General features: G+C 38.9%; 1 protein-coding gene across 3 annotated transcripts in view; it reads right to left on the bottom strand.

The window, feature by feature from the left end:
• The window catches only part of LOC135216961 (golgin subfamily A member 4-like), a 275,501-nt gene that overhangs the window by 207,581 nt on the left and 50,624 nt on the right, over positions 1-17,296 (bottom strand). For all 3 annotated transcript variants that reach the window (XM_064252500.1, XM_064252489.1, XM_064252492.1), the window contains exons 6-8: positions 13,896-14,017; positions 5,560-5,704; positions 5,162-5,265 (exon numbers count right to left, since the gene is read on the bottom strand). In XM_064252500.1, the coding sequence (XP_064108570.1) occupies positions 5,162-5,265; positions 5,560-5,704; positions 13,896-14,017 (371 nt within the window). The remainder of the gene's footprint in view (positions 1-5,161; positions 5,266-5,559; positions 5,705-13,895; positions 14,018-17,296) is intronic.

Here is a 17,296-nt window from a genome sequence, read left to right as displayed (position 1 = left end):
AGTGCTGCTCACCAGATTCATACGATCCCATGGCAAGTTCTTGTCAGATGAGGATCTTCATCAGATGAGGTCCACTATTGCAAGGAAGTGGAACATGGGCCCTGCATATAGCCATTGGTTGAGATTGTACAACACAGAATGGAAAGTTTGGCCCATATGCCTCAGGCCTGCAGAACTGAAGGGAGCTAAGATCCCTAAAGTTACCACCTACCTAACTTGAGTTGCTGTGGCACCTCACATCCAAAACAACCCTAACAATTTTGCCTGAAAAAAATGTGGTTCTTGATCAGCTCAGGGTGGCTTTCTACAATAGGGAGTAATGGGTCTGTAACACGAGTCCAAAATAATTTACCCTAATGAATTTGTCCCTTCCTAAGAGAAAGCAAATATGTACAACTAAACATAATACTGGAATAAAAACAAAAGTAGAGTATAATATTACCACATATGAACTACAATACATGAGGTTCCTCACTTACCCGGGATGGGGGTCAATGGTGAAAACCTATACCTGTTTATAACACATAAGGGGAAGACTAGTAGAACGCTCCCCTGCTGCAACTATAAGTGCTAGTGATAGCAATTTTCCAACTGGATATAGACAGCCCTCAAGTAGTTAGAGGTGAACACATAGTTACACCTCAACTGTGCCACCAAGACTTGAAAGTCGAGAGATGCTGATGAAAACTAATCACTGTAGCTGTTGCTCTGACATCAAGCAATTTCACCTATGAATCTAAGGATTCTTGACGGTGCTAAATAGGTTCCTATACTGCTTCCTTAATGGTTAAAATGGGATGTTTAAATCCCCAAAGCCCTAACAGGGGATCAAAGAAGCTCATCTTTCTGAGGAGTTAAGTCTCTAAAGTGGGGATAGAGAAAACTCTTGGAAGAGCATTGGTCTTGACATCACCTTAGCATTAAAGGATGCAATAAAAAAGATAGTTCTACTCCAGTATGTGTACACCCTTCTAACGAATATATTGCATGTGACCCACTTACTCTTTTGGCCGAAGCCACTGCCACCAGAAAGGGTTCTATGAAAGAGTCTTGAGATAATTCTCTCTGGGGTAGTAAGGAGGGCCACTAAGGAGCCTTAAAGCAATGAATAGGTTCCACAAAAGCAGCTAAGCAGAACCTTCAATATTCCAGCTGAAAAGCATGAACAGTTTTGTGTAAGTCAGCATGGATTTAAACCCTTGATGGAGGAAACTGACAATCCTTTAGCATCTCTCAAGAAGTGCAGACCTTTTTACATTGTTAAAATTTGTGTGAAGACAGGGACTGCCCTTGGACTTGTACCATAATCTATACAGCTTCCACAATAATGAACAAGAAATTAGTGGATTTACCTCTTGTCATTAGGAAAGAGTTCATAGATGACTTATTAGTCTCTGGAGCTGAGGAGCTAGACAACAGTTCCAAGCAGTTAGGCAAAGTATATAGATATTTCTGTAAAATTTGTGTCCCTGCCTGATAAAGTAGATATGTCTACAGAGGTAAGGCCTAGGACCTCTACTGATATCTAGAAGGACTGGAACCAATGCCTCCTCAGACACCAAAGCACGATTAGAAACATGGAGTTCCCGGTAGTCCTGTAACCTAGAATACCCCATTCAACAGTGGATACATAGGGAGGACATACTAATAGGTTTGTCCAATCTTGAACCATAACATCTTCTGTCCAAGCTTGAGGGCCTGTAACTGGGAAAACATACAGCTGGAGACAATGATTCATCTTTGCTGCAAAGAAAGAGACTAGCTAGGGGTTAGCCAAACATACCGCAAATCGCCTTGCAAGCTACAAGGTAAAGTTAAGCTTGGGAGAGTACCTGTCCTGGATGACTTAATGTGTCCACTAAATACAGTTGACCAAGAAACTGAGTGATAGCTAACGAGGTTTCCAAATTCATGACTCCTACATTCTAATGTGACCTAGAGAAGGCAAGCCTGAGAAAACATAAATTACTTAAATTCCTTCCGGTTAGCCAACAACTTGCAGTTAATGCACTCATTTCTACCGATGACCACACCCTTGAAGCAACTGGTTCCTGATAACCAGACCCCTCTCCTTGTCCTAAGCAACTGAATACAGTGAAAGGTTTGGGTTCAGGGACTGTAGGGACTTCCCTGAGAAGAAATACTATAGACAACGACCAGTGAAGGAAAGGACTCATTCTTTGTTCCATGGGTACAACTCATGGCTTGGCCAAGTCTCTTTCCATGCCAGTGTAACTGAAGAGACAACATCCAAGTTGAGCACTCAGAACTAACCTCTCCAGAGAAGACAAGTGGCCTTAGTGAAACAACCAGCATTAGCGGACATCCTCCTATAGGAGAATTCTCTCATGGTCAACAACAGACTGTCTACTCAAACTTGTGTTGGGAAACCCTGAACAGAACAGAATCAATCACCATGCCCAGGTAGGTCACCATTTGTGTAGATTCTAGAGATGACCTGTGACATTCTTAGTAAGCCTAGGGCCTTGCCAAGACCATTAGAGGCTCTCTTGCCCTCAGGAATAACCCCTGGACTTCAAAAATATAATACACTTGTCCTGGCAAGAAGTAAATTTACTCCTAAGAAAAACATTCATGAAGGGGATAGCATCCTAGGGAAAATTTTTGGGCATGGAACTCAGCCTGAAACAAAGGGTTTGACATTGACATGTTTTTCCCTCAAAGACAATGAGTAAGCAATTCTTGAAAGTTGGGGAATGAGACCACGAGAGCATGCATCATTCATGTACCCTGTAAACATCCACATCCTTCCTCCATGGCAGTTGACTCCATTCCCATGGAAAAAAGGGAAACAGTTGGCCACCGAAGTTGAGACTGTATGTCTAAGCCTGTGTAAAATGGGCTGCAAAGTAGCTGGTACTTCCACTAATGCTGTCTTCTCTAACACAGAAGACTTCCTGGCCAACACCTGCCTCATTTCTAGGTTGCTCTGTATGACTGAAAGGTTAAAAGCTGGTCGAAGAGGCAGTGGACTCTTGAAAGGAATGAAATAACCTTCCAAATAAACTTCCTTTACCAGGGCATCTACAACTAAGTGTTCCAACACTTGAGTCGAAACCTGTATCCACCAGCATATTAGGGCTCAATGAGCTAATCAGACTTAGGAATCTTGATATTAGTGGAGGAAATACATTCTCCTTTGGGAGAATGAAATCTGGATCCTTCCTGCCAGAAGGACACTTCTTCCCTCCTGAGCCCAAAAGGATGGCAATAGAAAGATGTCAAATTGTCCAAAGTGCATTCAGTCAAGAGAAAGAGGAGGATATTTCCTTTTACTGGCCTGGGAAAGATGAAGAAAAATACCATTTCAGTCTTATAAGTCTCCTTCCCTGTCCCTGCAGCTATAGAAACAGTGGACTCACTGACAACTGTGCAAACTATCTGACAACCATGTGGACTCGCTGACAACCATGTGGACTCGCTGACAACCGTGTGGACTCGAAGACAACTGTGAGGACTCTCAAACCGTGCAGACTTGTGTGGACTTGATAATGCCTTGCACAGCCTCAACAACACCTTGCAGAGACTGAAGACAGATGCAGAGCTATATGCAGACCCAATGCCTTGCGGAAACTGACAGACTAACAATGTACAGTACCTGGCACACTTAGCAGAAGCTTGAAAAAGTCCATAAAAGCTACAAAGCCTGCGCAAGTACATAACAGTAGCCTTGTCAGAAGAAAACTCAGACCATCAGTAATAAAAGGGGAGAACCAGCACAACTGCTTACTCCTGATAGCCTAACTACAGACTCAGGGCTGCTAGCCATAGCTGCAGGTGCAACTGCAGCACTCACTATGGATTATGATTAGTAATCTGGCTTGGACGAATCACTAGAATAACCATGGAACAACGGGGTCAAACACAAGATCTAGACCTACCATAACTGTCCTTATGCAATTGTAATCGGACTCAGTCCATGGAGGACCAAAAGCAAAGGCATAAGACATAGGGCACAGTCCTTGAACAGCCTGGGATGTTAGGCCCCATCTGGAAACTTCAAAACTACCCGGCCTTTAGTCAGGGGTGCCAAGGTGACAGGCAAGGCTGCATCCACAGTGGTCAAAAGAACAAGGGGAGCTGTCCCTGCCAATGCAATGGGCACATACAATGCAAGACTCAAATTGTTACACAAAATTCAATTCTAGACAGTCAATATCTTATTAGTACATACATTAAATCTAGCCTACTACCCTGAGCTGGCATTTGGGTGTAGAAGGATCTATATCCACAAAAGAAGAAACTGTAGACTTATCTCTATCTTACTGACCAGGTGTTAATTCTCAATAAAACCTAGATACAAGTCTGTTCTGTTTACTTTCTCTTAAGTCTATCCTTATCTCTAATTCAGAAACTTATCATCTCCCCTATCTCTTCTCAAAGACCAATCAATCATTGCAATAATCACAAACGTTGTCTATATCACAATTCACCTCTTGATGATCCATGTAGTGTTCATGCATACATATGCCAATCTCATCTTGCAACCACTTAACTTACAAAATCTAACAATATCAATATGGAACACTGACAAGAAGAATCCTTATTGCCAAATACAGACCAAAACCCACACATTCCATTTGTTGACCAACAAAACTAAATCCAACATTAGTCTAAACAGCTGGTCACATTCGCCAACAGAGAGAATGACGATAAAAAAAATTGGTCTTACCCTCTACCCTCTAAAGGGTGGGAGCATTCGTTAACATTTATTTCAATTTTAACACTTGTCGAACCTGCGCCAAGTAGCCACATGTAGAGCTAATGATAAAGGGAAAGTTTTGCCTCAAAATTTGTTATTAAAGATGAAGTGACTTATATCTGCAGGCAAAAAATTATTTAGTTTCCAATCTACTTATCAACTACTTCTTAGAAATCTAAGATATACACAAATTATTCTTCTGTTTCACATACAGGAGAAAAAGTGAGAGATAAAAATATTGTTCAACATTAGCCTGAAGTGACATTTAATATGAAATGTAAGCCACCTTTGTGATCAGTATGATCACATTGTAAAAATAAATTATTCAGAAACACAACACTTAGGGAAAACTATGATTGCAAAAAGTAAAGTTACTTTTACCATTACGGTATATATACTGAAGTCAATATTATTGCACAATCTAGTCAGTTTCCTTACCTGTTGCTGAACAAAATCTTCCCCACTTAACATTTTTGCCTCAAGTTCATCTCTCTGCTGGCGCTGATCCTTCAATTCCTCTTGACTCTTAGCCAGCATATCAGCTGCAACAGTAAGAGAAAACAAATAAGAGAATGCTACATAAAAAAAACTGAAACTGCTGCCCCTTTAATCTGCACTAAATTTTCTAAATACAAATTGCATCTTACAAGCCTAAAACAGGATCCACAGAGCATATCCCTAAAAATAGATATTAAATGAAACTCTTTCACCTAGCCAAGAAATTATACTTTTTGAAATCGTCAAACAAAAATATCCACTTCATCACAAAAATAACTTTATACACTATTCATGCAACTTCAAAAGTAATTTACACCATGGAATAAGGTAATACTTACTCAATTTGGAAACTTTCTTTTGTGAGGATTCTAATTTCATTTCTATTTCTTGCTTTTCATTCTCCCTTGCATGTATTTCCTGTTGTAAGTCCTTCACTTCTCGAACTTTTGCATTAATCAATTTTTGCATTCGAATGGTAGGACTCTGAAAAAACAATACATTTCAAACCATTAAAGTTCACCCCTCATCTTTTACCCTATGAGGTGCACGAAAATTACACAACCTAACATATGCTCTATCACAATACGTACATACATTCATTGGTTAAGTGATTGTTAATATGCAATAAATGAGACCATTCCATATACATTATACATCCTGATTTCATGAGAGGAAGCAAGGTTATTTCAACCAGGTGATGTTATAATACCTGCACCATGCCTAAGGTTGCAGAGGTATTGAAGAATTATGAAGGTTTTAATGGTACATCTGGAAATGAGCTTCCTTGAGTGTTTACACACAAAAAATTCCACACCTTTTAACTGAATACATTTTTTCATAGGTTTCAGACTGATTACTGTGGAAGAAATGGAGGAGTTATAGTTAGTGAGTGAGTGATGGAAGTACAGAGGAGCCCCACTTATTCGTGGTTCTGGATTCACAGATTTTTCTCTAGAACTTATACCCATATTATTCACAGAAAATTTGCATATTCGTGGTATTTTCCATAGATAAATATTCACTAACCACTGTATTTTCATATTTTTGTGACTAAATGCATTTTTTGTGCTAAAACTATTAAAATAGTACTCAAGTAAAGTAGAACCCATCCTAGACTGTATTAAAACTCGGCATAATCGGATTTCAATGCGAAATTCAGAGTAAATTTTGCATCAGAGCTTGAACAAAAAACCAGAATCTGACCCAATGAACCATATAATTTTTGTAATCAAAAGTATTTCAGTCAGTCGCAACTATAGTAGATTCACTTGACCCGTACATCTCATGCCCAGTGCCGTTCCTTACAACGCTCCTGATTGGCTATTGATAAGCCAATCACAGGGCTGGAAACTCTCTCGAAAGTTCATATAAGCAGGATGTATGTTCCACCTCTCCGCTTTCAAAAGTTTATAACTTTCATTACACCTTAGTTTTACCCACAGAAAAGTAGTTTCCAAACTCTATCACTAAACATCGACAAGCCAATGATTTATTAGGATGATATAAGAATTATGAAAAGGAATAGTGAGAGGGATATAGGAGGACTGATTGTATCAAAAGAAAAATCAATGGGATGAATAAATTTCTTCCATAAGGTATGAATATCTAAGTGACCATTTTTTTTTCATAAAGAGATTTCCATTATAGAATATAAGAGGGTGATGGTGATAATGATAGTGATGATAATGAAGTCTTAATATTCTTTTCTCCCCCCATAAGACTTCTATCGATGGGTGTGATCATGATGATGATGTCATCGAGTGATCACGTGATCTACACCCAACTATACAAAGATAAGAGAGATTAATATTCTTAATCTTTTGCTTGTTATTTTCATATTGATAGCCCTGCCTATAATTTTTCGGTAAATTGTCTTCCATGACATTTAAGCTACAAAACTGTATGAAGCACAAGATGATAAATGAAGAATGCACTGCGATCTCATGTAAAGAAATTAGGAAATGGTCCTTTTCTGTAGGTAAAATTGAGGTGTAATGAAAGTTATAATGTTTGAAAGATGTTGGAACATATATCCTGCCTACATGAACTCTTGACAGAGACTGAGACTTTCGAGCCCTGTGATTGGGTTAACAACCAATCAGGAGCGTCAAAAGGAACAGCGCTAGGTATGAGATGCACGCCAGAAATGAATCTACTATAGTTGGCATTGTTATTAAAAGCCAACTTAATCTGCTGCTATTGTTTTGAGCAAGAACATGTTTATACATTGATACTATTTCCTTAGTTTTTGTGGCTTTCTGTACTGTATTTTGATTCAATCATGTGTACCAAGACAGCCATTGCAGACAAGCAGAAGAAAATGGTAAGAACCACAATAGGAATTGAGGAAATTATTGAAAGTATGAAAGAGGCATTTGTCACTGATTTTGGCATCTTATTTTTAATATTTTATCAATCTAGTGTAATAATTAAGTTTGTTTTTCAATGTTTTATTATTAGCAACAAGTTTTGTGCCTACCCAATACAGCACAGTAATACCTCAATCTTATGCAATTCAAGTTGTGCGAATTCACAATGGCGCAAACTTTTTATTGAAAAAAGTTTATTTAAATTTTTTATGTAATTTACAGGTTTTCAAGCTTTTGTATAAATTAACTAACAAATAATAAAAATAATAGCTCTCTCTCTCTCTCTCTTACTGATATGAGAGCATTTTTACAGTACATGTACATGTTTACTAATATTTTCAAATACTAATAAGATTAAATAACAATACAGACAACCCCTGGTTAGCGTTGGTTCGGTTAGCAGCATTTCGGTTCTGTGGCGCTTGTTAAATATATTCATAATTGGGGTTTGACCTCCATAGTTTATAGCACTGTTGTCTGGTTATCGATGGCTTAGTTATACTTTACTTCGCTGTATCAACAATATGTACAGTATGTAGTCTGATATTACTACTGTATCAAAAAAAAAATACAAGCAAACCGATGATGTTTTGGTCTGGAAAAATCAGCTGAGGACAGAGGTAAGATTATTTTGCCATATTTAACTCGACTCAAGAGCAATTTTCTTGCTTTTATTTAACATAAATTAATCTCTAGCAAGGTTATTTTTCATTATATGAAGTGTTTTTAAGTTGAAAATTTACTTAAAATAAGTGAACTAGACTTAGTTATTTTTGTTGTTGATAGATGGCGCTGTTCTCTGGTTATCAGCACTTTGCCTAAATTTGCCAAGATACCCTCATAAAATACAAATATAACAAATATGCATACTTTACATGTCTCTTTTAAAAAGTTATGCTTTACTTCACTGTATCCAATAATACTGTATGTAGTCTCATATTACTACGTATATGTAATATTATAAAATACAAACAAAGCAATGTTTTGGTTTGGAAAAATCAGCTGAGGGCAGAGGCAGGGTTACTTCACCCTACTTAACTGGATTCAGAGCAATTTTCTTGCTTCTATTAAGCGTAAATAGATCTAGAAACTCTATTTGTATGGGACAAGGTTATTTTCATTATATGAAGTGCTTTTACGTTGAAATGACTTAAAGATGGTGTCGGGAGCATGTTTTTTGGGGGTAAAAAAAAAAAAATAAATAAATAAATAAATAAAACTTATTCCATTCATTATTTTCATCCTATTTCATAATAATAAGAGATTTACATATTTACTACTAATTACGGTTGAGTTTCATCCAAGTTGCTGATGCATGATAATTTATAATCATTATCAGTTTGAATATTTTTTTACTCAGGTTCAGCTAAAACTGCAGCTTAAATTTAGCAGTATACTAATACAAAAATATTCAAGTCCTGTTCTACTTAATTAACGTCATTTGTACCACAATTATGGTAATTTTTTACTATTGTATGGTGGCTGAAACAAAGCAAAACATTGTTATTATCAGATTTGGTTTGGTTGTCGTAGCAAAACAACTGTTTTCGTTCAGTTCTTTGTGGCTGTGGCATTTAAGCAATGATTATATCGTTACTAACAATACTTTTATCATTCTCTTTTGCTTTTTTAACTTATTTAACTATTAGGTATGATAAATAAAAAGATGGACGAAACGTTAGCAGTATGAAAAAGTTAACTTTTTTTTCTCACACCCTCATACTAGGCCAAAATTTACCATTAAGTTCACGAAATCTGACATTAAAAATTTGTAGAACTACCATGAAGACCATAGTATATGATTAGGCAAAAGAAATTCCACATTTCAATAGTTATTACATATTAGGGCAGAATATCTGGCATGACACTAAGGCATCGTCAACAAGTCTAGGACACCATAAGTTGAATTGTAGTGCCCATAGACTTTTGAATTTCGGTTAGCGACTTTTTTCGATTAGCATCAGGCCCCCTGGAATAGAACCCCTGTCGTTAACCGGGGGCTGCTTGTAGTTTGCATTTCTGAAGGGTGTGAAGCCACTGCAGGAATTGCAAGTCCTGGCAACTGAGGAGCAAAGGAAAAACTCACTGAAGGAGGCTGATGCCCCAAAGGGAGCGGAGAAGCAATGGGAGCTGTGGCACCATTGGCGCCGTGACACCGCTAGGAGCTGTGGCACTAATGGAGACTCAGGCATCAAAGGAAGCTCTTGCAGAGCCAACGGGCACTCACGAGACAGCTGAACTGAAGAGGGAATCTGAGCCAATGGGCACTTTGAAGTCCCCGGGAGACTAGAAGGCAACAAAAGCACAAGTGCCAACGGACTAGAACTTTCTGTAGGCACTGAATACACTGACACTGATACAAGAAGTCCCTTCTAAGGCAGATAGACAGACATTACTCTGAGCCTCCAAGGACTCGTAGAATGAAGATATAGCTGATGAGCAAGGAGAAAGGGTGGTAAGCATGAAGAACGACTCCTGGATGAAGGTTTTTCTGGAGCAAAATGTCCTTCCCCAACAGGAACTTCCAGAGAAAAACACTCGAGACTGTCCCACAAACTAAACAATAGGCATTGCTCAGTAGGAAGATCGCAAGCATTCTTGGAAGTCACAAAAGAAAGCGAATGCTTCCTCACTTCGTCTTTTCAACGGACAATATTCATCTGCAAAGCACCATTGGCACTTGGGCGGCGATTCCTCTGAGCTAGACACAATTGAGGAAAAACAAGACACCTCCTTAGAAAGGCTTTGCAGCTGCGCTCTGTTAATACCTGGGATACTACAACAGGATTGACTGATGAGGAGGTGACTCTCTGTGGGCAGACCCCTCTGACCTCCCCTGGGCTACCAGTATGTCTCCTCCCAGGTGTAGGGGAATATGACATGGACCTTTACCTGGGAGAATCAGTAGGATAAGCAGCCACCTCCCCCATTGCACTAACAGTTGCAAAATCACTTTCATCAATTTTACCTACCTTGTCCATAAGAACCTTGACATTAGCTCCCAATTGTTCCATGGCCTGTAACACCATAGGAAATTTCTGGTCTACTCATGATTAGAGGCTGGTAACGGGATCGGGTATGGGTGCAAATGAGCCAGGATTAGGATCGGTGTTAAGTTTGAGACAAGGGAACAGGTGCAACAGGAGAATGATAAGATGACACATCAACGTCAGCCTGACTAGCTAAGAACTGCTATTGCTAGCTTTAACAGCTGCTGTTCTCTTTTTATCCTGTCAAGTGAATTGGACATGCCGGCTTCTTACATAAACAAAGCCTAGCCTAGGTTAAGACAAAAGCAAGACAAAATCGAAATACTGGATTCCAAGATTGCCAAACATACCAAAGCAGCTACCAAATGCTAGATATTGATGGAGAAGATTCTGCCCAATTCAGATTCCGTAATGTTACGGTTATCAGCAGCAGAAAACAACTGTCTTGTTTACTGGGTTGGTTCCACACTTCCCTGGTGGTGGCAGAGTAACCTAACCAAAACAAAATAGCGCTACAACGAATTTCAAATTCTAGCTGCCGCAGATAGTGAAACTGTATGTAATCACTTGGTAAGTTGCATACATAGAAATTCAAATCCTTAAGACAAGAGGGAGATATCCAATAACTGCTTTCTCATATAATCAGGCTCGCCTTATAAACAAAAGAAAGGGCGAGGATGGCTTCAAAGAAACCTCCTTCTGTAACAATTTTCAAGCTCAAACTTAACAAGAAAAGATGGCAAGGGTTCAGCCCTTGGCTAAAACCTTGCAGCCCTGAGTGACCTAGAGTCCTGCAATACTTTAGCCTCTAAAAAAATCAATATTTCTGAAAAGCATTGGTAACCTGCTCTTCATCCCCAACAGAACTGTAGTCAGTAACTCGGGGATCCCCTGCAGAAGACACAAGTCTTAAATTTTGAAGCAAAACTTCACTTCTGGCAATGTGCCATTTCTGGTGCCAGAAACAAAAGGCTCTCCCTCAAAACCAGATACCTGAACAGAAGACTCAGCAGTAGGCAGCAATGCCCAAAAACTTTTGCCTGGGTTGCTGACTCAAAATGACATGAGAAGGTCCTGGATCCTTTTAAGGCAACAGATGAAACCTAACAATACCCATGAGATCTTGAAGGTGAATGAGACCCCTAAAACCTACCTGAACACCCACCAGATGGCCTGGGTCAAATGATGGGGATCAAGACTTTGGGGGAAAGAGCGTAGCAACCATACCCTTGAACCAGACCCCTAGCACAACTCCACGGGTGACCTCACTCCAAAATGAGAAACCTGGCATAGCACCACAAGCAACCTCACTTTAGAACGAGAAACTTCGCATGGCGCCACAAGCAACCTCATTCTTGAAAACACCTCTAGAGCTTGCAACAAAAGGCAGAAAGAGGAAAGCAGGGGAAATAAATACAATCATAACTGATTTAATATCTTAAGAAATCTGAACAGCTGACAGCTGATGCAAAGATGTGTTGACATATCCAGCAAACCTAGGAGACCAAGACAAAGGGCAAGGACAGTTGGTGTTAAAGAAGTAAACTGTGATGCCACCATAGCACTACTGGCAGTGAGGAATCACTAGGAGTTTTTGGCCCCCGGGAACACCCAGGAGAAAAATATTTAGACCTAGAACAAGCTTGTTGCTCTCACCTGCAACACCTGCGACCTACCTACCTGTGTTACTCTTAACTCTCACCACATGCATCTTTTGGTAACCTAACACTAACCTGCAAGGCCTTGGCCACGTTGGTCAAAAGATGACAAAGGGCACAATCCACTTCCTCCCCCCGATACACCCAACTTCCCTGTACCTCCAGTATGGGGAAAGTCACAAGGCATGGCTAAGGTATGGCTAACTAGGAGGGAGGGCATTGGCTCTACCTCTGCCATAAGGACAAACCCACAACACAATTAAAACAGATGAGCAACATCATAAATTTAATCAATTTTTCTACTGTAGTCTGAAGGCTAGCAACATCTGATTTTAATTTTCCTACCCTCATATCCTAAATGATGTGGATGTAACCTGAGGAGGAGGACATCAAGAGAGAAGGATTGTCATGCAAATGCTTATCATTTTAGTTTTAGACTGTTCCTTTCCTAACATTTCCTATCCCCAACAACTTCTTGCCTTTTCATATATTCCAAGAACTATTCATAACACTTAACTGGCCAATCAACATACTTGCTACATTCCTCACTGAATGATCAATTCTTGCTCCTGCACCTAATGTAAAGTTCCTGATCATCATAGACCAATGAGTAGTTGGGGCACTACACCCACTTACAGGCAGTCCCTGGTTATTGGTGGTCTCTTGTTATCAGTGATCTGATTTTGTGGGGCTAGTCTAGTGCCTATAATCACAGAGGCGATTTTCAGCACCGAAATGCGTCAATTTCTGGTTATTGGTGCGATACATACCTAATGGAGGTGCCATTAACCGGTTATCGGCACCAATTTTCGCTAATCATCAAACTGTCGGAAAAGAGCCTCCTCCAATAACAAGGGACAACCTATTCTTTAAAAATTTGAGGATTCATCAATATCTTCTTAAGTATACATAGTAAACAACAATCAACAAAGACAATCAATATTAAACCCAAATGATCCAGTTCAGCAACAAAAAGCAAAGTATATAACGAACTGTCCAATGGTCCTCATACCACGAGGACAGAAAGAAAACCCCAGAACAAGACACATGAACCACAGTTCATCCTGAAAGGGAGGGGTCAATGGACAGTATAACCAGATGATCAAATAAATTTTTTTTTTTTAGTTTACACTCTATCATCCTTCTGCTGACATGGGACTTCATAGTTACAGTATCATAATAGATGTAAGATTCATTTAGAAAATCCAATACAGGCAGTCCCCGGGTTACGAGGAGTTCAGCTTACGACGTTCCGAGGTTAAGGCGCTTTTCAATTATATTCATCAGAAATTATTTCCAGGGTTACAAAGCATGTTCCAGTGTTACGACACCTACAACACTGATCAGCCAAAAGAAATATGACACCAAAAATACTAAATAATCAATATTTGAAGCTTACTAAATAATCAATATTTGAAGCTTTTTTTGATGAAAAATGCAATAAGAATGCAGTTTACACAGATTTTAATGCACCCAAAACATTAATAGTAAGGTTTTCTTACAGTTTTTGATGATGTTCCGGCTTTCGACGATTTTCGGCTTACAACGCGTCTCAAGAACGGAACCCCCATCGTAACCTGGGGACTGCCTGTATTTGTAAGAGCCTTGAAATTATATGAAACAAAGATAGCGAAGTTCGCATAACAGTTCTACTCACTTGGACTAGCTCTCGTAAAGGTGAAGTTACAGATGTTTTTGGAGAATTGGAATAAATAGTGGGTGACCCCCAAGGAGCATTAGTAGTGACTGGGGTCTGGCAACTTCCTGTAGCCTTAGCATCTGAAAGCAGTACAAACATAATTTTCAATTTGTATGAAAACATAAAAGTAGTTTTAAGCTAAAAACAACAGAAAACAAGATTAAGAAAAGGCTATAATTCTAAAAACACCAACAACATGATATTAGCTATCATAAAGTATGAACGGACTAAGTTACAATTGTAAGCTATAAAAGATAGTTTCACCAGACCACAAAATAAAAACTCAACTTTTACAGGTTCAGGCTCAATAATTTCCTTTTGTGGAACTGAATAAAGTAGATTACCAGTTTCATCATTTCAAGAATTCCGGCATTTGTTACTATAAACTCCACCAATATTGAAAATTTATTCCAACTTTACAGCAAATAAGACTGCAATGTCTTTAAATTTAACAATTGAATAAATTGAACATTTTGAAGACTGACAAAATTTCTTTGAGATTTCTGTCCTAAACTTGTAATTTTCCCAGGCTTGAAATTAAGCAGTCACAAAAAAATAAAATTTTTCTTATTAACTACTAATTTCTTTTTCTCATACAACCACATTGCCTGCAACAGATATTTACTGTGCCACAAAACTTTACTAGAACAGCACAAGTGAATGCACATAATCTTTACAAGAAACATCCTTGGCATCATACCATGAGATGCAAGACCTTCAGCAAGAACAGCAACAGAGAGCAGAGGAGGATGAGGAGAAAGAGAGGGGGGATACTGTGCTTACTTCAGAGATCAAAAAAATTTTTGCAAAGTGGAGAGATGTGCAAAATTTTGCTGTAAACTGTGTCGCTAACGTGTTTAATGACAACACTTTGTACCATTTCAGGCAAATTTTAAAGACATCAGAAACAAATATCTCTGGACAGTTTTTTAATTCGTCAAGGGTCTAGTGACTCTGAGGATGGCCCTAGTGCCAGTAAACAACGAAGTGGGGAAGTAACATCAGACAATGCCACTAAAGGCATAGAAAAGTAACCCCAGAAGCATTTCATGATACCTGAAGTCCTCCTGGAGGGGGATTACCCTTCCAAACAGTAACCACTCCTCCTCCCTCTCCCATCCTCTCCATCTTCCATAAAGGTAAGAGTTATGTTAAATGTTCATTATTCATTTATATTTATTTCTCATTCTTTTCTGTGTTTATTCCCTGTAAAATGTATTTTTTTTTAATATTTTGGGGATCTGGAATGCATTAATTCTATTGACATGATCCCTTATGGGAATTATTGTTTCGTTTTTTTTGGAAGGTTCCAGAATGGATTACGCATGAAAACCAAGGTTCCACTGTAAAGACATGATTACAGTAAGGAAGCCATGAAGATTATTTTAAAAAATGGTTAAAGCTCAGGAATCAACTGTGTAAATTAACTTAAGCATTCTTGGACATATGAGTATCTGGTCTCCTAAGACCACCAATTAATATCTAACTCCTCCTCTTAAAGGTTTGTCTATCCAGGTAAACGCTAAAGAGTTCTACCTGGACATTAGACAGCTACTTTTTTCTTGCCTACCAAAGCAGTTAAATTAAGCACCCACAAACCTGGGAATGGCTTTCACTTCTAATCTTTTCTCTAAGCAATGAAAGATAAGAGGTTGCAAATAGAACAAAGCCCACCACGTACAAGAAAGGGCTTGAAGCTCACTAATGTAAACCCTTAACCGTTCTAACTAGACATAACACTGCCTACCAAACCAGTTAAATTATGCACTTACAAATCTGAGAAAGGCTATCACTTCTAATCTTTTCTCTAAGAAATGAAAGAAAGGGGTTGCCACTAAACCAAAGCCCACATACAAGAAAGGGATTGAAGCTTACTAACACACTTTGCTGCAGCAAGATCTAAAATGAGTGTGTCTTATCAAAGGCTCAAAATGAGATTGTTAAAATCTGGAGGACTACATCCAAATTTCATTATAAACCATGATATGAAGATTGAAATTTCCAGCACAAAAGATAGAGAACCTAGTCACTTTAAATCATAAGCAATATTCTAGTCAGCATGACACAGAACTGAATGCAATGTAAAGCAGTATCCTTTGAATGCCATGAGATAAAACTGCTCTGCCTACCTGAGATACTGCCAGAACTTTAATCAAGTTATCTAAGGAACAAGTGCTGGAAATCACTTTGGACAACAACCAAGATCAATAAACTGACCACTGTTATTGGAAAAAAAGTCGAACAGTGGAGGACCTTCCAGACAAAATGGTGAGAGTTTGAACAAAACACACACACACACACACTTGGGAGAGAGAGAGAGAGAGAGAGAGAGAGAGAGAGAGAGAGAGAGAGAGAGAGAGAGAGAGAGAGAGAGAGAGAGAGAGCACAATCGAACAGTCGATAAAGGACACATGAGCACTTGCTCATGTATCATGGAAAAGGAAATCACACACTAACAGCTCAAGAGGTTTTGAAGGTGAGAGAGAGATTAAACGAGTGTCTTTAGGAAGGTTTTCATGGACCCTGTCATCTTCCTCCAACAACCACCTTATCCTCTGCCCATCCATTATCCCTTATCCCTACAGATATCCTGCCGAAAGCTAGATTTTTGTGTGGGTGGGTTTGGGGTTGTGCTGAAGGTAGGTGGGAAAATTGTAAATGGCGAATACTACTTGAGAACTTCTGTTTCATGGAGAGAAATATTCTTTGTTTATCTGACAAAGATGAATCTTTGTCTGTCCTAAAGAATAAATTTGTTTTGTTGGTGACCTTAGCATTTGCAACGCCAATCAGTCAGTGAGTCATATAAATTTTTGTCTAAATTTCATTATAAACTATGATAGGAAGATTGAAATTTCCAGCACAAAAGACAGAAAACCAAATCGAACTTTAAATCGTAAGCAATATCCTAGTCAGCATGATGCAGAACTGAATGCAATGTATAGCGATATCCTTTGACCGCCATGACAGAAACCTGCTTTGCCTGCCTGAGATACTGGCAGAACTTAAATCATGCTATCTAATGAAGAGGTGCTGGAAATTACTTTGGACAACAACCAAGATCAATAAACTGACCACTGTTATTGCAAAATAAGTTGAACAGTGGAGGACCTTCTAGACTTTAGGATTGCTTCTTGGCCATTCTAGAAATACCCTTAGCTTGTAACAGACAATGACAATCCCCACACAGTCAGATGAAGCATTTGGAGGTTAGATTGAATCTTCTCTAATAAGATGGTCTGAAAAAAATTTTCCTCAGTGGGAGACAAGAAAAACAGCCAACAGGAAAAGCTAAAGATCAAGATTGAACCATTCTGAAGAAAGGCATCAACTGCCCATGCCTGAGGATCCCAGCATGG

The sequence above is a fragment of the Macrobrachium nipponense genome, chromosome 19 (assembly GCF_015104395.2).
Source record: "Macrobrachium nipponense isolate FS-2020 chromosome 19, ASM1510439v2, whole genome shotgun sequence".
Lineage (NCBI taxonomy): Eukaryota > Metazoa > Arthropoda > Malacostraca > Decapoda > Palaemonidae > Macrobrachium > Macrobrachium nipponense.
Note: the sequence above shows the minus strand (reverse complement) of the source record. Positions and strands in the feature narration are given on the sequence as shown.